This window comes from Macrotis lagotis, chromosome 3 (genome assembly GCF_037893015.1).
Source record: "Macrotis lagotis isolate mMagLag1 chromosome 3, bilby.v1.9.chrom.fasta, whole genome shotgun sequence".
In the NCBI taxonomy this organism is placed as follows: Eukaryota; Metazoa; Chordata; class Mammalia; order Peramelemorphia; family Peramelidae; genus Macrotis; species Macrotis lagotis.
In genome coordinates this window covers 40700036-40726123 of record NC_133660.1, presented here as the reverse complement: position 1 = coordinate 40726123, position 26088 = coordinate 40700036, and the positions used below count along the sequence as shown (strand labels likewise).

Here is a 26088-nt window from a genome sequence, read left to right as displayed (position 1 = left end):
CACAAGGTTAGATATCACCCCAAGATGTCACTTCTTTGAAAATGAAGCATGAAAAACAACCCTCATTTTACCCTGTTCTAAGTTTGTTTGTACATAGTTGTTCACATGTTGTCAATCTCAGACTGTGAGTTTCCTAAGAATAGGAAGTATTTAATTTTATGGAGAAAATGCAAAGCTCTAGAGTGAACATTAAAACATTCAGATGAGTCTAAACATCTAGGCTCAAAGAATAGTTGCTAATGGTTCAGTGTCAGTTTGGCAAAGAGTCTCCTCTGTACCCCAGAAATCTATTTTAGGAAATGCATAGACAGAAAAAGGTTCATCAAATTTTCAGGTGACATACAGCTGAGAGGGATAGCTAACACATAGGTCAATAAAGTCCAAATTTAAAAGGATCTTAAAAGGTTAGAGCAGATGGCTAGAGCATTTGGCCCATGGGCCAAATACAGTCAGCCACCTATTTTTGTTCAGCTTGCAAGCTAAGAATGATGTTCACATTTTATATATGCAACCCCTGGGCTAGAGCATTGGGCTAAATCTAATAGATGAGATTCATTAGAAATGAATGCATGGTCCTAGACAGACAGAAGTTGTTCTGAAAAATATTTGGGCTTTTTTAGCAGACTACAAAATCAATATGTCATCACTAATATAATCTTGGACGGCATTAAGAAGGGCAGAGTTATAGAAAATGGCAGGTACCTGCTGCCCAGGACTATACCAACAGACCTTCTAAAGTACCAATGTTTAAGGGTTTTAATAAGCTGGACAATGTCTGGAGTGGGGCAACCAGTATGGTGAAGGGCCTTGAGGCTATGTCAAATGAAGATCAGTTGAAGGTCTTGGACATGGTTAGCCCAGAGAAGAGGAGATTCAGAAGGGTCTGTATTGTTGCTGTTCAGTTGTTTCCATCATGTCTGACCCTTCATGAACCCATTTGGGATTTTCTTGGCAAAGATAATGGAGTGGTTTGCCATTTCCTTCTCCACCTCCTACACATGAAGAAAAGAGGTAAGCTGGGTGAAGCAACCTGCCCAGCTCATAAGTGTCTGAGGTCACATTTGAACTCATGATGAGTCTTCCTGACCTAGCATGGCTCTATCTACTCCATCACCTAGCTACCAAAGGTCAGGCTACCTGTCTCCAAAAATATGAAGAGCTGTCACAAGAAGAATGGAATACACGTGTTCTATCTGGCTCCAGAAGGCAAAATCAGAAACAAAGAAGCAAGGGAGATCAACCTTGAAGTGAAAGGGCCTTCAAGACTAGCTAAAATCACATCTTCTGTTAGAAGTGTTTCCCAATCCTCCTTAATCTTAGTGCTTCTCTCTAAGACTACCCTCAATTTATTCAGTCTATATCTCATTTGTACACAGGCATTCACATGTTATCTCCCATATTACAGTTTCTTTAAGAGAAGGAATTTTTTATTTTTATTTTTACCTTTCTTTCTAACCCCAGTGCTTAGCATAGTGACTGGAACATAGTAGGTTCTTAAAAGGAATGATGGTTGACTGGCCCTTCCCAGTCCTTTCCAAGAGCTCCATGGGCTGAATCTCATTCAGTGGGTCACGGCCACTAGAGCTGGTACCTAACAATTAAAGTTAGCTGATACTTGAAAGGCAATGAAGTGAACTAGGAGGGCAGAAAACCTGGGTTTAGAAGGTTTTTTCTATCACCATGGGCAAGTTGTTCATGACCAAGACTTCAGTTTCCTCAATGGCAGCTTGGAGACGATGCTCCTCAGATTTGAAGAAACCTTAGAGATTAGCTAGTTGAAATAGCTCATTTGACAGAGAAGGAGAATGTGAGGCCTAGGAAATCACAGGGACTTGACAAACATGAACTGAGGCAGTAATCCAAGGGAGAGGATCCAGTGTCACAGCATGCCCGGAGAGGGCTTCCCTCCCAGCACAGTGGGACCTGTCAGAGCTTGCTCAGTTGGCACAAGTTGTCAAGAACCCAGTTTCCTGTCACAGCATAATATGGCAGGAGGGACAGAGGCAATGGAAAAGCAACTCCCATGTGGACAACAGTCTGTGGAATACAAAGCACTTCCCTCATACACTGAGCTAAGGAAGAGACAGGTCATTTTGTGACTGATAATTATTTGTTTTATTCCTTTAGTCTGTTTCCTGTACTCTTCTTTTCGATTCCGTATTTCTTGCTTTGCTATGTATATTTGGGTAAAAGTGATTCTTGCTCCCAATATTCTTTTGTTATTTTTAACACCATGTACTTACATTACTCAGGAATGTGACTAACAACCAAATGACAGGCTTGGACCAAAAGTATGCTTAATTAAATAGTGTTCAAATGCTCGAAGGCATGTACAGAATATGACTTACACAAATATTACAAGTACATTTCATTGCATTAATATTCCTTAATCTATAAAACAACAAAAAACCCTAAAGTGAACACACCTCTCCCCCCTCTTTCATCTTTTGGAATTCTATTTACATCTTTTCTTATTAAACTCAAAAGAAACCAGAAGAAGAAACTGCACAAACCACAATAGCAGGACTGGTATTTGCTATTACAGACAAACCTTCTCCCCTGCCAGTTATTACCTAAACAGAAGTGATGATCCTGGTAGAATCCTTTCCCGCAGGCAGGCACACACTGCCTTTCTTTCATCAGCAGGGAGGGCTGGCATGAGGAACATTCAAAGGCATTGATACATGTGGCACACTCTGGTAAGCAGGCTGTTCAATCCACATCCAAGAAAGAAAAAGGAAAAAAACAATTAGCCCAAAGACTTTATCCCAGGGACTAGCCATGTATACCACAAGACCATGCTTCATTTCCCATCCAGAGGTCCACAAAGATACCAGGTCCTATCTAACATAGATGCCACCTGCTCAGCCATCATCTATATCTACCCGCACACCTCCTATTCCACATTTTGTTCTTGCTCCAGAAACAATAATAAAATAAATAATATTATTATAACTGAAGAGGAAATAACAATTTACCACTTTCTGGGTCCACTCACCATCCCTGCCACTAACTAGACCAAAATTTCCCTTGCTCACCATCATTTCCCTAATTGTGATGACTTCTCCTATTAGAATGCAAGCATCTTGAAAGCAGGGACTGAGTTTTCCTTTTTGCATCTCTGACCTAGTACCTGTGATGCAATGGAAGCATAACAAATATCTGTTGATTCATGGACCCTTCCCTGATTATTTATGATCAAAGAAAATCAGGCTAAGGAGGATATTTTAGAGATATCTTTAAAAGAAAAAAATGCTTCATCTTAGCCAATACTTCAGATTTCCCTTTACTAAACTGTATACAATAGATGACAACAGAATGGACTAACTTGAATTATTTCTTTTCATCTTTTTTTCCTTCAGCTCCTGGCTGAAGTAGGTTAAGTTATGTCACATACAAAGGTATCTCCTTGGTTGTATCTATAAAGGAATCTGGCTTGACCTTAAAATACTCAATGTTACAAAAGAGGGAAGAGAGAGGGGGGAAAACTAACAGTAATGCCCAAGAATTAAAAGGAGAAAGAAATGAAGGGAACAAACTTTTTTTAAGTAGTCAGGTACCATGTCAAATACTTTATAAATATTGTCATTTGATCTGAGACAGATAGCAGTTAAGTGACTTGCCTAAGCTCAAGGAGTTAGCAAGTACCTGAGGTCCAATTTGAATTTAGGTCTTCCTGTCTCCAGAGCCAACACTCTAGCTGCTTCTGAAGGGACAGTGAAGGATTTGGACAAAATGCAAACTGGAAATCATGGGACAGGGACAAGGACTGAGAATTAAATACCAATTTGAGTAATCCCTCCATTTGTGTAGATAACAACTCATTCATGCTTTCTCTTCATATGTGATTCTCATCCATATCTTCCCATAGATCTTTTGAAGAAAATGAATCCATTGGGGGTAATAGATTTCTTTTTACATCTTGTGGGTAATCTTGACAACATTTAGGCTATCATTCATTGCTTTTAATATTTGGATATCTTTCATTGTCATTCATTATCTCAATTATTTTCCCTACTATGGGTACTAACTAGACTGAGATGCTAGCCAGTTATTCACACTTTCCACACACTTTGGAGAATTCATAACTTCAATTCCTCAGAGATCACTATGTTCCAAAATACATAGATAAATGGCATCATCACACCAAGGGAATATTCATGTTAAAAAGGTGAACCTTTGTGGCTATGCCTTTGAAACATGAACAGCCAGGCTCAATTTCCAAAAGGTTCCAATTTCATTTTGCTTATTCCATTCTTGGCTCAACTAACTGCTTGCTGAGCTTGTCCCAAAGATGGATAGATGGATGGATGGGTGGATGGATGGATGAAAGGAAGATAGATAGATAGATATAGAAAACAGACAGGTAGATAAAGATAGACAAAGAGAGTAGATAGATGATAGATAGATAGATAGATAGATAGATAGATAGATAGATAGATAGATAATTAGGTAGGTTAAGTAAGTAGTAGGTAGATAGGTAGTAGGTAGAAAAAGAAGAGGGTAGGGTTAATTCAGTGGATTGGCATCTACTTGCATGTCATGGTCTGGATAATAAGCAATATTTATCCTTTTCTTTCTTCCTGTATGTTTTATTAGGCCATTCTCTTTTGTAATCAGATTGCATTGAGGAAATCATACAATGTGCTAAGGCTCAATATAAATAGTAAAATGCCATCCACAAATGAGAATAACATTTGAAAGACCTCATTATCTATAGGGAATCTCTCTTCTACCTGAACTTTGCAGGGGACTTGCTCTGTAACCACTCTCCACATACATTCATTTTCCTGTTTTATGCCTCATTTGATGTTAATTGTCAGAGGGTCATTGAACAAAATTATCTCTATAGTTGCATATGCAAAGGAATCTTGTTTGATCTTAACATACTCAAGAAAGACTCTGTGAGAGAAGTTAGGTCTCCCCATTCTGCTATGCCAAAATTAAGGGAAAGGATGCTTGGGATAGTAAACACACAATAAGCACAGTGAGATTCTGTAATCTGTAGATTCCATTCAGTTCTGTGACTATAAAGATGTGGTCCACTGTATAGAATTGTTTGTGAAAGCCTGCCAGTTCCCTTCATATAGATTTATCAATGATATATTAAAAGCCTAATGATTCTTATAAAGATTTTTCTAAGAAAATGGACATACGATTTGGTAGTTATTGAAGGCCTTTTTAAAACATATTAATATTGTTCATGATTCTTCTTCTGTTTCTAAGATATCCTGTGAAATGATCTCTCAATACTCTGTAGGGAGGGATATCTTTGCAGTCCATTAGCTCCTGCCAAATTTGTTGACTTGTTTGAAGATGTTTGATCAAGTTCACACATATCACAAATAGCAGAGCTTGCTTTTGATTCCAGATCTTCATACTCCAAATTCATCAATCCTGCTATTTCATGATGCTGTCACTCACCTCCTGTTTGCTAAGATATGGTCCAGGGGTGATGTATGGTGCTCTCCATGGTTGATGTCTTTCTATTCTCTTCTTGGAAAAAAATTTCTAATACACAGACAAGAAGATTCTGAAGAGTATATAAACTTTGCTTCTTTTTCTTAAACCTGAACTGTATTTTCTAATGGACTTTTTGCCATTGGAAACAAACTGAGCAAGTCTGGAGAAGATGAACCTTTTAGCTCAAAAAACCCAATATTTTGTTGAGGAAGAAGTTTGAGTTTTCCTTGAATCTCATACTCAATTCTTGCGTGAAAACAAACAAAACAAACAAAAACATTCCTTTCCTACCTTAAGAGACTAATAAGAAATCAGAATTTACTAAATCATTACTCCTTAGTCATGTCTTATTTTTTTTTGCAAGGCAAATAGGTTAAGTGGCTTGCCCAAGGTCACACAGCTAGGTAATTATTAAGTGTCTGAGACCAGATATGAACCCAGGTACTCCTGACTCCAGGGCAGGTGCTTTATCCACTGCACCACCTAGCCACCCCTCCTTAGTCATGTCTTAAGAAGGCTAAGAAGATTCATCCCAGACTCAGAAAGTTAATAAGATCTGGCCTTCAGATCAAAGGCATTAGGGTCATTGATCAGGAAGTGAAATAAATGCTCAAATGTTAGAATCTTAAGACTAGAATCAAGGCTAAGGTCAGAACTGGAAGAGCTAAGGGAAAAAAGGGACAGTAAGGCAGATGCAGAGAAGGGACCCAGACAGCTTCAGTGAAAACTCAAAGAAAAGCAGAGCATAAATTTATGACTTTACTGGAATCATCTATAAGCCTTCTCTTCAAAGGATTCAGTCACTCTCAGGGAGCAAAGTCAACAGTCCCACATCTGGGCCTAGGAAAGAAATGAGCCCCATTAGTGGTTAAACCTACTATCAAGTACAGACCCATCTTAAGGTGCTAAACGTTGCTTCCTTTGCCTTTCTACAACTAGTAGAAACAATATTCAAATTTCCTGAGGATCAGAGGCCATGTGGAAATCAGGGTCTGGGTCTCATGAAGCTGGTTTGTAGGGCACCAATGCAAGACTCTTGATGGAATGGGCTGACCCAGTTTTTACTAGTGTTCTATACTTATGATCCATAGTATTGAAAGAATACTATCCTACAGGAAAATGTCTGTAAATCTCATCAGAGTAGGCCTCTGTATATCAGACATGTCTCATCTTCTCTCTGACTTAGTTTGTATAAGCATCCTTATCTTATTATAAAACAATGGCATTCAAAGATTTTTAAAATGTTCATTAAAATAGTGAAATGGGGTTTAAAAAAATGAGTCTTTGCTCACACATTTGCCACAGTTTTCCAATACAGTATATGTTGACTTAGAGAATCTTGTCAAGTTTTTCAGAGATTTTCTCTACATCTTCATCCTCCATAGATGCTTAAGCTGCAATTATCTTTCCAGGGATTTTCTTCCTTTTGCTTCATTAAGAATGCTTTATTACACAATTAGCACTTTAACATGAGATGACCATGTATTATTTGAATGATTGCTCACTGCCTTTGGAGCACAATGGGGCCAACTATGCTGTGTCTTTTGTCATTGTTTAGAATATCTGTGAGTCCTCATTCTATCTAGCTACAAATTCTTCTGGTAGTTTGTATTTTTTCTGGAGAGGATGTCAATATTAATATGGTCCATTTCTTCCAATAACACATTTTATTATGTGACTACAACTGGGTCAGTTCCTAACAAGTAAGTTCTATATAAGACAAATCAAGAAATCTGGCAAGTCCTTGACCTCCTTCCATTTACAAACTGTGGGACATTTTGACAAGATATTTAAATCTCTCAGGTTCAATTTCATGAACCATAAGTGACCTAGAAAATCTCTAAAGTCCCATCCAACTCTAAAAATTATGCATTAGAGTAATAGTTTATTGTAGAAAATTCAGTGCCTAAAAGACTGAATTTCTCTGATGTTTGTTGCTGTTGTTGTTGAGTCATTCCAGTTGTATCCAACTCTTCTTAATCCAATTTGAGGTTTTCTTGGCAAAGATAATGCAGCAGTTCATCATTGTCTTCTCCAATTTATTTTACAGATGTGGAAACTGAGGCAACCTGGGTAAAATGACTTGCCCAGGGAAACACAGTTGGTAAGTGTCTGAGACCAGATTTGAACTCAGGAAACTGAGTCCTGAGTTGAGGTCTGCCACTCTATCTGCTGCAACATCACTTAGCTATCAAGACGTAGTTGCATTCCTCCCATTGTTGTCTGATGGAAGGGGACCTCTGGTTTTATTGGTACAAGGAAACCCTAGATGAGGAAACTCACTCTGCTAGGGCAGGTTGGAACTTACTCTGCAGCTTACAATTTTTAGAGAGTGGGCTCAATCACCAAGGGATTTAGTGATTTGCCCACAGTCACAAAGTTGGTATGGGTATACAAGGAACTTACACCCAAGTCTTCCTAGCTTTTAGGTCAACTCTATCCACTAGACTATATTGCCTCTCATCATCAAAAGTGATGATTAATTAGATGGTCAAGATTAGGTCCCTTCTGACTCTAATATACTTGGTCTTTTTCTAATTGTTAGAAGAAAAAGGACTAGTAGGGGTAGAAGCAGTCAGTTCACCATTTTCTTATATTGACCAGGAGATATAAAAAAGTAAAGCTGGAGTCTCTGCTAGAGAAAGTAAAGCTGCCATCTTCATCAGGACCAATGGGTGAGCATGGCTTGGCCCAATGCATCAAGCCAAGCTACAGCCAGGCTTCACTGTGTCCCCTGGTCAGCTCACCATCTGCTCTGCCACATTAGGTGGATCCTTTCTCCTTTCCTGCCTTTCCACTATGGAACCACACTCTAATCAATTTGGCTACTGCTACTCAAAGGGTGACTCAAGATGTAGAGAAAATCTCTGAAAAACTTGACAAGATTCTCTAAGTCAACATATACTGTATTGGAAAACTGTGGCAAATGTGTGAGCAAAGACTCATTTTTTTAAACCCCATTTCACTATTTTAATGAACATTTTAAAAATCTTTGAATGTCATTGAGTGACTCTAATCATCATACCTATGGATATCTGAAACAATACACTCTTCTTCCAATGTCATTTGAGAATAATTAATGTCATACTAATTATTAATTGTGAACCATCTTGTTTACTTCTATTTTCTGGAAAGGTCCAATTCCTGTCAAGATCAATCATTCTCTGATGGGCATGGCTGATTGGTGAGTTTAACCAAAGGCACATGCTAACCCAGTTTGGGGTAGGACCCCACCCAACTAGGAAACCTAATTTCTGTGTAGAGTATAAAGATAATCCTGTCTGGGCGAGCTCTTACCCTGAGGGAAGGAACTCCTGTCCTTGATCTCCTCCATTAGAGTTTAGGATGACCCAGTTCATAAAGGAGAAAACCAGTCAGAGACTTTACAATGCCTACCCTACCCAGATTGTTAGAGGTTGCTGAGACTCATATTCTAGACAAGTTCTCAGGAGAAGGAACTAAAGAAATTTAGCCCATCTTCTTAGTAAATATCTACCAATCAGGGTGATTTTCACTTGTAAGGAGACTCCCCTTTCAGAAGGGATTTAATGTGTTTCATTGTCTTCCTTAGAGTCTTTGGTTGCCAGGAGAAACCACTGGCCATCAATTTATTGATTACAGCTAGCCTAATTAAAAAATCAATTATCAATTACCCAGAAACTCTGTCTTTTGGGGGTTTTCATTCATCTCACACAATACTATATGTATATTATTTCCCCTAGGTAAAGGTAGGAACTGGTTTGGGGTTTTTTTTTTTGTATTCTTACTGCTTAGCCCAGAGTAATCTTTAATAAATTCTTATTCATTTATTCATTCATTTTTTTCCATCCATTCATTCCTAACAATCTCCCAGGTGGGTTAATGGCTGGATAGCCAAAGTAGCAGCAATTTAATTATACCTAAACAAAGGCCCCCACTCTGGTAGAATCCTAGGTCACAGTGATGTACACAGCGTCCACTCTGCAAATGCTTCCGGGGATCTCGGCAGAGGTCACAGTGCTCTGGTGACTGAGAACAAGCCAGGCAGTCTGGGTGACAAGGGACTGGAATCAAGAACAAAGAAGAGGAAGTAGTAAGTAGAAGGCATTCAGCCTAGCTGGCTAGACAAAAGGAGACTAAGAAAATGAACATGAAGAAGAGCAAAGGGGCAAAAATTCTTTGCAACAGAAATATTCCAACGTTTCTCTCATGTCTTATCCCTTATAAGCCTCTAGGAATATCAAGCTCATCCAGAGACAGAAGATAATACTAAACACATGATTTGTGTACAAATATGATAAAGAACTAGGAATGACCAGCCTCCAAATAGATATGATTTTAAAATCCTTTAGAAAGTAATTTTTATTGTTTAAATGATCTTAAGCTCTGATCTTAAAGGTAGCATACGTTTAATATTCACATTCACCTTGAAACATTTTGCAACTCATTAATCTTATATCAGTCTACATAGGAGTTTCTTTGAATTTGGAAATTAGAAAGGACTTGGTTGTCAATGTAGAGTGATGGTGATGATTATGATGATGATGAGGAGGAGGAGGAGGAACAGAATAAAGAAGGAGGGATTGATTGAAGACAGAGGATAATAGCTGCTATTCTTTAACAGTATTACATTGACAAAGCATTTTGAAAATATTATATCTCATCTGAGCCTCACAATATCCCTGTAAGGTAAATGGCCATTTTGAAAATGAGGAAATTAAAACTGAGACATGTTAACTGACTTGCCTAGAGATATACAACTAATAAATGTCTCTAGCAGGATTAGAACCCAGCCCTTCTGGACTCAAATTCAGTGTTCTGTGCACCACAGTAGTGTCTCCCTAAAATAACTGTATACTAATTCCACCAATGTGCGTTTTTATTGGCAAGTCCACTTGAGGCATTTGTGTGAAGGCAACCTAATTAAACTATAAAATTACTTTCCCTTTTCCAACTATATAACGTGACATACCACAATTAGTCACAACAAGTTATACACAAAAAGAACAGATGTCAATATAAAAAAATTAGTACCTACAGATGAAAACTATTAACTGTGAAAGGCAAATCGAAAAATGTCACCTATTACACGTGAGCAAAATGCTATGCTGAGAACACCATTCTAAAGATTGCTAGCAATCATTTGCAATATAATGACAAATTATCCCCACTTTAACATAAACAACCCTCCCAAAAGATTTGTTAGATGTTATTTTGTTTAGTATTGTTTTGTTGCATGGTGTGGTCTATACTTGTTATTTCAGCAGCATGGGAACTCCTAGTGTGTTAATTATCATTAGCTAATTAACCGATTCAGCTCCTCGTGAATTTAAAATAGAAGTGGAGAACAAATAGATAAGGCATTTGGGGAGAAATAAACCTTTATATTTTAAGACTAAGTTATACGGGTCCCCCAAATAAATCACCTTTGTTTAAGGGCTCACCTTAAAAAAGCAACTAAAAGACTTTGCAGTCATTTCTGCATCTTCAAAAAGAAAGAAAAGTCCTTTGTTATGTCAGCTTAATTTAATTACACAAAGACTGCTTGTCCCTCAAGAGAAAAAAAAAATCAAGAGAAATAAATTGGTAGAAGAAGGACTAAGGAAACAAGGGCAGGAAAATAGCCAGAGGACTCCCTGTGGATTTTGTTGGCATGACCATCACTCTCTAGAAATACAATCCAAATTATACACACCTGATTTGCAAGCTGGGCAGCACTGTCCCAAGACTTCCACTGCCAATGTACCCACTGGGCATGGGAGGCAGGAGGGTTGATAACAGATTACTTGGGCATCTCGGCACTCACAGACTTTGCAAGGACCATCCTTCCATCTTTCTCCCTCCTACATAAGAATAAAGGAATAGACAGACTTTTAGTGCCTGCTGCATTTTCCCAGGAATTTAGGTGCAGACTGAGAAAAGCCTATGAGGATACACAAATGAATCATAATAGTAAATCAAGTATCATCTGCTAGAGGTAGGGTTCTTAACCCCAAATCTGTAAACTTATGGGAGAGAAAGAGGAAGGAAGGAAGGAAGGAAGGAAGGAAGGAAGGAAGGAAGGAAGGAAGGAAGGAAGGAAGGAAGGAAGGGAGGGAGGGAGGGAGAGAAAGGGAGGGAAGATAGAAGGAAAGAAGGGAAGGAGGAAGAAAGGAAGGAAAGGGGGGAAGAAGAAGAGGAAGGGAGGGAGGGAGGGAGGGAGGGAGGGAGGAAGGAAGGAAGGGAGGAAGGAAGGAAGGAAGGAAGGAAGGAAGGAAGGAAGGAAGGAAGGAAGGAAGGAAGGAAGAAGGCAGGCAAGAAAAAGGGAGGGAGAGAGGGAGGAAAAGAAAGAGAGCAAGGCAGAAAGGTAGAAACAAAGAAGACTCTTTTTCAATTTAATTGGCTTCCTTCTAGGTATTTTATTTTTTGCATTTACAAAACACAATTCAAAGAAGGAAAGCAGAGGTTTTGCCAACAGTGTCCATGGCATATAAACAGTCAAGAAGTCCTGGTCTGGAACCATGATGGATGCCTCTTCACAAGCAAAAAGCACAAGAACATGACTCAACCTGTCCAGTTGGAGAGCATACCAAGCATGCTCTCCAGTAATACTTTTTTTAAAAAATGTTTTATTTATTTGTTTTCCCAACTCCATGCAATGGAAGTTTTTACCAATCATTTTGTTTTGCAAGGTTTTGAGTTTTACATTTTTTCTTCCTTCCTTCCCCTGCCCCCCAACAGAGTAATCTTATACAGGCTCCTCATTTATGACCATGCTAAACATAGCCAAACAAAAGAAAGAAAACATTAGAAAAAATAACATAATATGTAAGACAGCTTTTAAAAATTGAGGACAATAAGTTTTGGTCCCCAGTTAAGCTCCATGGTTCCCTCTCCGGATATGGATGATATTTCCCATCATAAATCTTTTAAAATTGTCTTCAATTATTGTTCTGCTAAAATGAACAAGTCCATCATGGTTGATCATCACCCCATGTTGTTGTTGTTAGTATGTGTGATGTTCTTGTTCTATTCATTTCACTCCACATCAATTCATGATTGTCTTTCCAGGATTTTCTGAAATCATGTCCCTCATAATTTCTTTTTTTCAAATTTTTATTTTTATTTTGAATTTTTTACAATTCCCCTCCCCCCAATCTTGCTTCCCCCCCCCCCCACAGAAGGCAGTCTACTGGTCTTTACATTGTTTATGTGGTATGCATTGATCTAAGTTGAATGTGATGAGAGAGAAATCATATCTCTAAGGAAGAAAAATAAAGTATTGTGCCTGACTGTTACACTAATGGAATGGTTAAGTACATCAAGGTTGATCATTACCCCCATCCCTCATAATTTCTTATACAACAATAGTGTTTCATCATATACACACACCACAATTTGTTCATCCATTCCTCAATGGATGGGCATCCCCTCAATTTACAATTCTTTGATAGTATAAAAGGAGGTGTTATGAATATTTTTGTACATGTGGGATTTTTAGCATATTTTTATGATCTCTTTATTATATAGAGCCATTAGTGGTATGACTGGATCAAAGGGAATGAACATTTCTATTGCCCTTTGGATTTAGTTCTAAATTGCTCTCCAGAAGGGTTGGATCAGTTCACAACTCCACCAACAATTAGTGACCTAGTTTTCCCACATCATCACCAATACTGATCATCATCCTTTCTGTTCATATTATCAAATCAGAGAGGTGTAGGGTGGTACCTCAGAGATGCTTTAATTTGCATTTCTCTAATTAATAATTATTTAGAGCAATTTTCTTATGATTACAGATAGCCTTGATTTCTTCATCTGATAATTGCCTTTCTATATCCTTTGACCATTTATCAATTGAGCAATGATTTGTTTTGTTATAAATTTGACTCAGTTCTCTATATATTTTAAAAATGAGTCCTTTATCAGAAATACTAGGTGCAAAAATTGTTTCCCAACTTATTACATTCCTTTTAATCTTTCTCCAATAATACTTGAGGGGAATTTCGGGGGGGGGGGATTTCCCTGGCTTTAATGGGACATTAGCTTTATTTATATTGTATGCATTATGCCAGGAGTTTTTCCAACTCTGACACAGTCTTTATGTCCAAACAGATAAGGGCATTGCAAGTAACTGTTCTGCCCTAGGACTCAGAGTGCTTTGCAAAGATGATTTCACTTATCCTTCCAACACTCCCAATGGGAATGGGAGGGGCAAAGGTTGTGAGTAGGATGCATGGAAGCAAAGAGAAAGGGAGAAGTGGAAGGAATCAGGAAATATTTTTAGATTAAATGATTTCAATTCTCTAATGAAATAACCAATCAGATATACAATAGTTAAGATGACATTTGGTCCTCTAGATGAAAAATAAAACTATCCTTCAAAGAGAAACTTTTTTAAAAATCCATTTCCAGGTGAAATGGAAGGATATATCAACAGTCTCCCAGCCTCCATGCTTTAATTTTCCAGTTACTCCACAGGTATGTGTGTACTCAAGTGAGCTCAGTACAAACCCAGCATACACACACACACACACACACACACACACACCCTCCAGTATCTCCTCAGGTAAGCTAGACCTCACCAAGATAAGAACAATACGCAAATAAATCCCCATCACATAGAAAAAGAGAGAAATAAGGAGTTTTGATTTTAACAGTATAAGGGAGTTTGCTGTGAACAAAATAAGATATTAGTACCCTGATCAAAGAGAAGAAGCAATGACTACTGCATTCAGTCTAAAATATCCCTTTCCTCCTTCATCTCCTCTCATACTTTCAGCAAAACTGATTATATACTAAAACTTTTGATTGTACTAAGATGTCCCATGCTATTAGTGGCATTCAAATTTGAAATATATCAACATAAAAAGAAAACAAAGTGTCGCTAAAAAGTCCACCAGTCAAATATTTTTTACAAACAATAAAGAAAAGATAGGAACTAAAGTCATTTTTATTCAAATAAAATAAGATTGCTTCTGACAAACATATAAATCTAGAAAAGCAAATCAAATTTTAAGGAAAATCTTGGCAGGAAATTTTAACTCCTGATGTCGAATCAATTTCTTTTTCCCTGTGAAGTAAAGGTCAAAGAATCTAAAATCATATAATAAAAATGGGATGCTAGAGAATATTAGCAAAATTCTTAAAATTCATGATTTTTAAAATATTTCTACAGATAATCTCAGTAAAAAGAAGAAATAAAGGTTTATATCCATATCCATAGGACATTCCAAAATTTAGGATTTAGAGAATTATAGATCTTCTTTAGAAAAAGAAGCCATTATCCCCCTACAATAGCACTAGGAGACAGATAGGATCATTCTCAGAAGGAATTAGGGGATTTGCCCCAAATATGAAAGTAAAGTTCTTGAAATAGTTGATCCAAAAAATTAGACATTGTCATTCTAACTTTCATGTCAACGAAGGCATTGCCTTGTCAGCCCTAGGCAATAGGGTGTGGACTACAGTTCAAATAAAAACATGTTTCAGTCTCAATTTTGCCATGTGTTAGCAATGCTACTCTGAGGTATGCTACTCTGAGCATGGTGTAGATAAAAGAACAGTGGATTAGGAGAGGACTTAAATTCCAATCGATTTTTAGTTTTTATGTATTTTCAATTTCTCTGGGCCTCAATTTCCCAGTCTACAAAATGGGGGCACTGAATTAAATAATCTCCATGGTCCCTTCTAGTATAAAACTATGATTCCAAGAATAATGCTTTATGATTTTGTATTTTATAAGGTAGTAAAGAAAGATCTTCATAAACAATGGAATGATATAAAATGTGCTTTACATTACTATTTCTATTATTATTCTTGATAGATCAGCAAAACATTTTTTGTTTGCTAAGTCTTAACTAATAAATCTCACTTAATTTATCAAACATGCAATGAAAACCCACCTTGCTAGAAGGGGATATAATGGAATTAATAAATATTTGAAGAAGTTGAAATAACTTTTCATTGTTTCCTCTGTATTAACAAATAAAACATGGTAAATAAGCATGGAAAAATAAAATTTAAGTGGTTTCCCCCCATTGTTATATAATGATCACCATCATCTTTTTTTTTTTTTTAGGTTTTTTGCAAGGCAATGGGGTTAAGTAGCTTGCCCAAAGCCACACAGCTAGGTAATTATTAAGTGTCTGAGGCTGGATTTGAACTCAGGTCCTCCTGACTCCAGGACCAGTGCTCTATCCCCTGCACTACCTAGCTGCCCCAATCACTGTCATATGTTAAATTAAATTATTTCTGTAAATGTTGGGAACAAAATCAGTTCTCAGTGTTGTTCTCATACTCACATCTTTTATCTGTTCTTCATAAAGACAATGGTGATGTCTTGAAATGCATTCCGGACAACATTTTCCATCCAGGTGGATTAATTCTTCATCCTATAGAGAGATGGAGGATGAGGAACTCAGCAAATTAATAGCTCAGTGGCAAAAAAGAGAAGCAAATTAGTTACCTGACTGGGATAAATTACTTAATTTTTTTTCTAATGATCTTTTGACTGGATTCTGGCCACTTTTCTATTTAAAAGTGGTCCAGTTGGCATACTATAGCCATGGTTTGGTGAAGCACTAATCAAATTAACAGTTCAGTGGCAAAAAAGAGGAGGAGGAGGAGGAGGAGGAGGAGGAGGAAGAAAAATTAAAAAAAGAAGAGAAGAAGGAGAAGGAGGAGAGAAAAAGAAGGAATAAAAAGAAAAAAGGAGAAGAAAGAAGAAGGAGGAGGAGAAGAAGGAAGAAAAAGACAAAAGAAGGAAGAGGAGAAGGAGGAGAAGAAGAAAGGTAGTGAAGCAGCAAAAGCTGTAAATGAGTTACCTGATTTGGACAAATTTCTCAATGTCTGAATTCTCTTCCACAACTCATTTCACTGGATTCTGGCTACTCTTTCTATTAAAAAGTAGTCTATTTGGTATATTATATCCAGGGTTTGATGAGGTGCTCATCAAATTAACAGCTCAATGGCAAAAAGAGAAGCAAATTGTTTTATCTGATTGGGACAAATTACTCAATATCTGAATTTTTTTCCATGACCTATTACACTGTATTCTGGCTACCCTTCCAATTTAAAAGTGGTCCAGTTGACATACTATGTCCATGGTTTACATTGCAGGGTATTACTAGTACTAAGAATGATATTTGGGTTTAGTAATTCCTATCTTTCCTCAGTCTCCATTCTGACATAAAATATTACAGACATACATCCATTCATTTGAAAAGCTTTTATTTCGTGCCTAAGATGAACAAAACATAGTGTTAGGATATATAGTGACAAAAATGACCCAGTTCCTATCCTCAATGACCTTACATGGAGTACAAGGACAATTCAAAACAAAGGATATTCAAAGTAATTTCTTGAGGTGGGTGCAGGTACTAATAACTGTAGGGACCAGGAAAGGTATCATGTAGACGATAGTACCTGAGGTGAATGTAGGGATGCAGGAGGAAGAGTATTCTGAGGGTACATAGAGTCAGGAGTAGACAATGAAATGATAGATTCTGGGAAGAGGTCAAAGAGCTGGAAATGAGAGTATGTGATTCTATGTTCCAAATCACTTGAGCATCTTCCACTAAACCAATTCCAGATCATGAAATGATTCTTCTCATCACCAAATCAAAACCCTTTAATTAATAATTCCACCCACTCCTATTTTTCAGGCTGCCTGCCTCTTAAATGACCCATGACACTCTAATTTTGAACCAGATCTTATCTATTGATCTGTTTCCTACTTCCTGAAACACATCTTTCAGATCTCCACTCTTATGCCCCTTCACCTGACCCCAAAAGTCCCATAGCTCCTCCTTTTCACACAGTAAAATGCTTATTTTAAAAAACTGTCTCCTCTCCTTGCCTCCACTTTCATCCCTCCCATGTAGACTCCCTCTCTACCTCCATTTCTCTTCTTTGATGCTAATGCTATAAAAATGTATCATTTAATTCAGATCTCAACAACCATTATCTACTGAAACCCAATATATCCTCCTTTCCTCAGTGAGTTCAGTTTCTTGACTCATAGTGTTTCTCTTTACCACACCTACCCACAAACTAGGGACTTTCGATATAAATTCTGCTATTAGATTTAGTAACTAAGAGATCATGGGATATTTTGGAGAAAAAGGGTTCCAACTGAATGATGATGGTTGTAGATGGCATCCTAAAGAACTGAAAAAGGAGTCTTATGTCTCAGCTCCCTCTCCAATCCAGTTCATCTTCTATTCAGCTGCCAAAGTGAGTTTTCTCAAGCTCAGATCTCAGCATAAAAACCTCAATAAAATCTACTAAATAAACTCCAGTGGCTCCATATTTTCTCCAAGACCAAATTTATTTTTATTCATTTATTCATCCATCCATCCATCCATTCATTCATTCATTTATAGGTTTTGCAAGGTAATGGGATAAGGGGCTTAGCCAAGGCCACACAGCTAGATAATTATTAAGTGTCTGAGGTCACATTTGAACTCAGGTCCTCCCGACTCCAGGGCCTCTATCCTGACTCTCAGCCCTCTATCCACTGCGCCAACTAGCTGACCCCCAAGACCATTTTTTTTTACCTTTGGACACTTCGCCAAGCACTTTATTAGTTTTTTTCTTTTATTAAAGATTTTATTTGAGTTTTACAATTTTCCCCCAATCTTACTTCCCCCCCCACACAGAAAGCAATCTGTCAGTCTTTACTTTGTTTCCATGCTGTACATTGATCCAAACTGAGTGTTATGAGAGAGAAATCATATCCTTAAGGAAGAAACAAAAAGTATAAGAGATAGTAAGATCAGACAATAAGATATCTGGTTGGTTCCTAAATTAAAGGGAAAAGTCATTGAATTTTGTTCAAACTCCATGGCTCTTTATCTGGATACAGACGGTATTCTCCATTGCAGACAGCCCCAAATTGTCCCTGTTTGTTGCACTGACAGAATGAGCAAGTTCATCAAGGTTGATCATCTCTCACATGTTGCTGTTAGGGTGTACAGTGTTGTTCTGGTTCTGCTCGTCTCACTCAGCATCAGTTCATGCAAATCCCTCCAGGTTTCTCTGAAATCCCATCCCTCCTGGTTTCTAATAGAACAGTAGTGTTCCATGACATACATATACCACAGTTTGCTAAGCCATTCCCCAACTGAAGGACATTTACTTGACTTCCACTTCTTTGCCACCACAAACAGGGTTGCTCCAAATATTTTTGTACAAAGCGATGTTTTTACCCTTTTTCATCATATCTTCAGGGTATAGACCCAGTAGTGGTATTGCTGGATCAAAGGGTATGCTCATTTTTGTTGCCCTTTGGGCATAGTTCCAAATTTCTCTCCAGAAAAGTTGGATGAGTTTACAGCTCCACCAACAGTTTAATAGTGTCCCAGATTTCCCACAACCCTTCCAACAATGATCATTATCCTTTCTGGTCAAATTGGCCAGTCTGAGAGGTGTGAGGTGGTACCTCAGAGAAGCTTTAATTTGCATTTCTCTAATAAGTAATGATTTAGAGCAATTTTTCATATGGCTATAGATTGCTTTGATTTCCTCATCTGTAAATTGCCTTTGCATATCCTTTGATCATTTGTCAAGTGGGGAATGGCTTCTTTTTTAAAAAAAAAATATGACAGTTCTCTGTATAGTTTAGAAATGAGTCCTTTGACAGAATCATTAGTTGTAAAGATTGTTTCCCAATTTACTACGTTTCTTTTGATCTTGGTTACAGTGGTTTTATCTGTGCAAAAGCTTTTTAATTTAATGTAATCAAAATTATCTAGCTTGTTTTTGGTGATGTTCTCCATCTCTTCCTTAGTCATAAACTGCTCCCCTTTCCATAGATCTGACAGGTAAACTAGTCCTTGATCTTTGAATTTGCTTATAGTATTGTATTTCATGTCTAAATCCTGTTTCCATTTGGATCTTATCCCTGAATATGTCAAATGTGTCCGTCCATTTAGGGTGATAATTTGGATCTACTATTTAATTAGGTATTATTATTATTATTATTATTATGTATCTTTAAATACATAAATTGATCCTAAGGAATAATCAGAAAGACCAACAGATTATTGCTTATTCTAGAAAAATTAGATGGATCCAGAAAGATATTCATCTTTCTTTCATTCTATAATAAACTTAATTTCCTAGTGCTACCATCCATCCACAGGCATCTGAGAATTCATCTAATTCAAAATACAAGACCCTCATTTTTTATATCAGTGACCTTGACACTTCATTCATTTCAATGGACATGAGGGACATCTATATTTCTTGGGACCTTGAAAAGCAACTGTATGGTGGGAAGGGGGAAGAAAGAAAGAATTTTCCTTATCACCTGTTATAATTAATGTTGACAAAAAAGTGGTTAGGAGGCCTTCGCAATGGGTGATGTGTAAAGGAGAGTCATTTATAAAGAAAATATGTGCCCTACATCTGAAGACTATTCAGTTAAGTTTGAATAGAGCATAGACAAGGACCAATATTCAAGCATACAAAATCTCTTTTTTAAAAGGGAGATTTCTAAGTCAATTGTGCCTCAATAATAAGAACCAGTATGGCTCTTCTCAGCCCTCAAAACTATACTCTAGACACACCAGACTTCACTCCTAGAGAACTCTGCCAACTCAGTCCTGGTGAGATAGGGAGCCTTAAATAGGAAAGCTATTTATAGTCATAGGGCCTGTCTGCCCCAGACTACTGCATCAGTACCCTGCTCTGATTACAAGAAGCCTCTAACAAAAACTTCCTCTGTAAAACAAAATGAAGTCTCTCTTCTATAGGAAGGTATCTGCAGAAGACTTCAGAATGGTACCTCAGTCCTTCATCACCATCTTCCAGTCCTCACCTACTTCACACAAAGTCTTCTCTCCTTTAGAACCTCCCACAGGTAAATCAATTGTACTTTTCAGAAGGAAATTCCCTCTCTCAACTATGTCCTTACCCCCTCCTCAATTCAGTTTGGTTTTGATACATGAATCACTCATAGTCTCTTTGAAAGGGATTAATCAATTCAATAATTCATTCAATGAGCTGTTATTAAGAATTTATTAGTCAGGGGTCAGGCTCTGTTCTAAGCACCAGATATAAAGAGATCCTGAAATGCAAGGAGATGGTAAATATTATATTTTTAGTTTTTATATTTAAAAATTATTGCTTATTTTATAAAATATTATAATGACAATTGGCATTCACATTGCACTTAAAGATATACAAAGTATTCACGAGTATTATCTCTTTTTTGTCCTTCACAACAAACCTGAGAGGTAGGTATTATTATTATTATTATTATTATTTTTGTTATTATTATTATTATTATTGCTATTATTACTCCAGTTTTACAGATGAAGAAACTGAGGCAGGTAGTAGTAAGGTGATTTGTCCAGGGGCACACAAATAGTACATCTCTGAGTCTGAATTTGAATTCAGGTCTTTCTGATTCCATGGTCAATATTCTATTTACTACCGACCTCATCTGAGGTAATAGAAATATATTAGATACAATAAAATATATCAATATAAATAAACTATCTCAAGCTTTATAACCTCAAAGTACTATCTAATTTTGCCTTTACTAAGACTTATTAAAATTTATTAAAAATATACAGAAAATACAAGACAATATTGAAGGAGAGGCATATATATATGTATATATATATATATATACATACATATATATATATATGGAGAGAGAGAGAGAGAGAGAGAGAGAGAGAGAGAGAGAGAGAGAGAGAGAGAGAGAGAGAGAGAACCTGGAAGAAAATGACTTATGAGAGGAGAAAGCACTAAGCTGAGCTCTGAATAATAAGTTATTCAAAATTACAAGCAAGGATACTAGTATTTTTTAAGTTAACATGGTTTTCTCCTCTCAGAATTTATTGTACAAGTCAGTTTTAAGAATAAAGAAAAATAAAAGCATCATGCTGTGATGTGGAGGATAGAATTTAGTTTTATTTATACGATTAAGTATGATGAAGAATGTTTTGGGTTGGTTAAACACTCAAGAACTTTGAGAAGAACATTCCTTTTTTAAAAAGTCAGCAAAGAGGGAAAAAAAAAAGGTTGAGTTATTTCTGACATTCTATGGCACGGAAGCCTTATTGTTGGGAATCTTGTCATAGCCTTTCCCATGGTGATATAAACTGCTGGGGTTTGCCTTATCACTAAGAAGGATTAGAGTTCTCTGACAGTCTTTCCACTTCTTTCATCTAGTGGTCTATCTATCTACATAGCGTGACTGAAGCAAACAATGGGGGACACAACAAAGGTAATAGTTCCAGTGGGTTATTCCCTTTTTTTATCTAGCTTACTTTGTCAGAAGCTTCTAGAGATTCTGCCAACAACAGAGGTCAATGGAACCAATTGTGTATGAGACTGATTCTCCCTCCTTGGGGTGGGGGGAGAATGACTGTTTTTTTCCCTTTCTCTGCCGCCATATTATCCTTTCCATTAGTGTTGCTAGTAAGATGCTGTCAAGAAACTGAGGCTGGCAAACATACATCTGGACAAGCCACCAACAATGATGGCTGGCTGCTCTGCCTGACTGATAACCATTCAGAATCACCCCACCCTGTCTTGTATTTTGTCCAGTTTTCCTATCTGACCAGATTCTCCATGAGCTCATCACAATTTTAAGTCTGGTATGAACAAATGATGAACAGCCTGGTCTGAACCTTGGTGATTGATTCCTTGGACTACCCAGAACCTTAAAGTGTCAACAAAGCCATCTCCCTGTTACAGATGAGCCATATTCAACCCATCTCAGATAAGTATCCACCTTTACTATTTGTCAAGGTCACATACATTCCTAAAGGAAAAGACTTCAGTTTCTCACCTGGGCACACTTCACAATGGCACACTCTCCAATATGGCAAGTCACTTGACCTTCATCACATGTGCAAAATTCACAAGTAGAGCCCCTCCACATTTCATCATGATAGCGAAGAATCCCATTATACAAGCAATTTCCTGTAGAGGACACACATTTGTCACAGCACTCCCTGGGATGGTGTACTTTGTTCTGACCCTAGAGTCAAAGAAAGAGAACATAGCTGAGAATCACTGGTCAAGAATTTGAAGTTGGGGGAAGAATCAAAATTTTCAACACTGTCAAAATGCTGCAAGGGGTCAAAATCATAAGGCACTGATTTCCCATTTCCCGTTCAACTGATACAAGCAGTCTTCTCCTCATCTCTAGGTAAACATATCTACATTAAAATGATGAGAAAGGATATTCTAGATTCCTTAGCTGACTCTATTGGCTATGTACTAACATCTCTTAAATTAATAACATTATCCAAGGTAAACGTGTCCTTCTCCAAATACCTTTTCACAAGTGAGTGGAGGACACACATGTTCATGGCATCTGGTCTCTCCTTTGTCACATATACATGTAGTACAAGCATTTTCAGTCCACTGCTCACCATGCTGTGTGAAAGAGGAAAAAGGAAAATCATGGCTAAAAACATTAAAACTGGGGGGGGGGGGACCAAGAGGATAATTGGCTGGCTAGCTGAGAGGAAGGCAGCCTCCCTGAAGAGCAAAATTTGTTCTCAAAGACAAAATGTCCTTTATCTAAACAAAATTTAATGTTAAAAGGTCCAAGAAGAAAAAAAAAAGAAAAAACATATCTGCCTCCCTTCTTGGCAAAAGTGGAGACCTATGGATACAGAGCCTTACATACTCTGTCGGACTCAGCTGAAGTGCTAGTTTTCAGAACTGATTTTTTTCTCACCTTTGATTAATATTCTTCTTATATCCTCCTAATGTTCTTATTATATTCTTATAATATTCTTACTTATAAGGAATGTCTCATGGGGCAAGGGGAGGTATATAGTTAGAAATTTAAATGATACAGAAAAAATTAATTAAAATGTATTTGCTTACATAGTGTGTGTCTGCATGTGGATGGATGTGATAATAGATCGACAGACATAAAGAAAGATATATATATCTTAAATGATAGTAAAATATAAAGGTAAAAATGATAGGCAGATGGATATGATGGATAAATGGATGGATGAATAGGTATAGATAACAGATACATAGAAAGAGATAGATAACTACCTAGACATAGAGGATAAGAAGCCAGAAGGATGATAAGGATATAGAGAAATATAGAGAGATAATAGATATACACAGATATAAATGACAAAGAGAGGATAAAGAGATGAATATATATCATACATACATATATATACATACATAGATATAAGTGATAGACATAGATAATAGAAATATATACATATATATTAGATGATGGAGATGGATGGATGGATAGATGGATAGATAGATAGATTAGATAGAGTCAAATGAAACCAAGTCTCAAGAAAATGTCCCTTTATCTGTTTTCCTCTCATATTCCCAAAGAGACAAAACTCTGAAAACATTCCTTCCAAACATCCATGACACTCATGAGGTGACCTTGTACCTGCAATCCATCTCTCCCATATTTTCTCTGGAGAAAGATAAGTATAAAATGAGCTACTTGGGATAAGGCAGACTGTCCTACCTAGAAGAATTATGGGAATGAAGTCCATAAGTACAGAAGAAAATCTCACCTCAAATCCCTTCACAAAATCACAAAAGATTTGCTGGAAATGTTAAATAGTACAGAGAAACACTGGAATGACATCCCCAACTGCAAAAATGTTATTTGAGCAGAAGTTTGATATTATTTCAATAAGAAGGAGAATAAGTAAGAAGGACCTGAGTCTACATGGGAACAGGGAACTGTTTCTACCAATGGAGAGTAGCAACTTCTCTGAAACTTAAAGTCTTAGGGGCAATGATAATTTAAGTGACTGTTTCAGGGTCACACAGTCAGGATTGTATGGGGTGGGGCATGAACCTGGGTCTTCCTTGCTCCAAGACCAGCTCATTATACCAGTTCCTTCAAATATATTTACTTAATAAAGTTTTAATGGACCTGCTCCTGAACAATGGTCCAGGTAACAACATAGGTTTCTAGAGTGACAGTATACAAATGTTCAAAGGGAATTTTAATTGTCCACTGGAGACATTATCCTACCAGCTACTTTTAAAACACTTTACCTCCATCCAAAGGAAAGGCATTTCTGAAAATGCTTTCCTTTAAAAATCAATTTCCCAATTTTTATTGGGTCAGCTCTTAGTTTACTACCCTGATAACTAGTGCCAGTCAAAAGGAAGCTGCCAGCTCATTGAATTTTTGAATATTTGAATAAATTTGTCACCTCCCAATTAGCTAACACTCAAGAAAAAGAATATGCCTTCATAATTCAATTCATTCAACCTAAATTTTATGAATGCCTACTATGTGCAAGTCACTGCCATTGACATAAGAAATGCATCCTCTACTTGCCCACAAACTTCCATTGCTATTATAATATGGCCTCTAGGTACTGCTAATGCATTAATATGAAGATATGTCTCTATATGTACATATTTATTGTCATAATTTGTTTTTCAGACATTTTCATGTCTGCTGTCCCATGACTCAGTTTGGGATTTTCTCAGCAAAGAAACTGGAATGGTTTGCTATTTCCTTCTCTAGCTCATTTTACAGATGAGGAAATTGAGTCAAATGAGATTTAGGAATTTTCTCAGGGTCACACAGTTAATAAGAGTCTAAGGTCATATTTGAACTCAAGAAGATGAGTCTTCCTGACTCCAAATCTGGCATTATATCCACTTTGCCAATTGGTTGCCCCCTTATCGTGTTAATATATTTGAATAAATTTGTCACCTCTCAATCAGCTAGCACTCAAAGAAAAGAATATGCCTTCATTATTCAATTCATTCAACCTAAATTGTATGGATGCCTACTATGTGCAAGTCACTGGAATAGACAAAAGAAATGCACCCTCTATGTGCCCACATACCTCCATTGCTGGTATAATATGGCTTCTAGGTACTGTTAATACATAAATCTATATGCATTATCTTCAGATATCTATATAAATACTTATTTAATGTTTTATGTAGTTATATAAATTAGGTAATTATATATATCTAGATATAAAGATAATAAAAACATATATGCATAGGCATATATATTTAGCACAAGTCCCAGGAGATCTGAGAAAAGCAATTCATAAGGTGGTAATCACCAGTAATATTTTATTTCCTGATTCAAAATGTGTGAGCAATAAATATATCATCTACCAGTGCATGGAACTAGGGGCCACATGCCAGAACATTCCTTTACATTTCTAATCTCCTGCAACTTTTTTCCCCATAAAAATTTTCCATGAAGGGAGAGGGGGACATGCTTCTGTAGAAGTTATTAATTCTGGCAAAAAGCTGGCCAGAAGGGCTGTGAGAGGGTTGGAGAAGGTTCACAGGAAGAGTGTCAGAACACATGTCAAGTCACCTTGGCAGGCACATCAAAGATTGATTACCTGGTACACTTTCCCAGCTGAGGAGCAAGATCTTGGAAGACACTGCGGGCAACATTTCCCAGGGAGGCGAGCCACTTCTTCATCCTGGAAACCCAAGAGGAGGAAATAGAAAAATCAGAAATTAAAAAAATATCCTTGATTAAGTCAACAAACCTTTATAAACTGCCTACTGAATGCCAAAGTGGGGGGAGGAGAAACCTTACAAATAAAGGCAAGGAAAAAAAAATCATCTTTCTTTTAATTTGCAGTCAGATTGATTATGTCTACCTTAGCAACCTTTTTTGAAAAAAAAATTATCCATTTGTTGTTG

The 26088-nt window shown here is 37.1% G+C and overlaps 1 protein-coding gene across 1 annotated transcript in view; it reads right to left on the bottom strand.

Moving 5' to 3' along the window:
* Positions 1-26088, bottom strand: part of FRAS1 (Fraser extracellular matrix complex subunit 1) — a 502816-nt gene that overhangs the window by 302931 nt on the left and 173797 nt on the right. Inside the window, exons 8-14 of the mRNA XM_074231550.1 lie at positions 25779-25862; positions 22723-22824; positions 22232-22423; positions 15726-15815; positions 11138-11285; positions 9363-9506; positions 2574-2708 (exon numbers count right to left, since the gene is read on the bottom strand). Of these exons, the coding sequence (XP_074087651.1) occupies positions 2574-2708; positions 9363-9506; positions 11138-11285; positions 15726-15815; positions 22232-22423; positions 22723-22824; positions 25779-25862 (895 nt within the window). The remainder of the gene's footprint in view (positions 1-2573; positions 2709-9362; positions 9507-11137; positions 11286-15725; positions 15816-22231; positions 22424-22722; positions 22825-25778; positions 25863-26088) is intronic.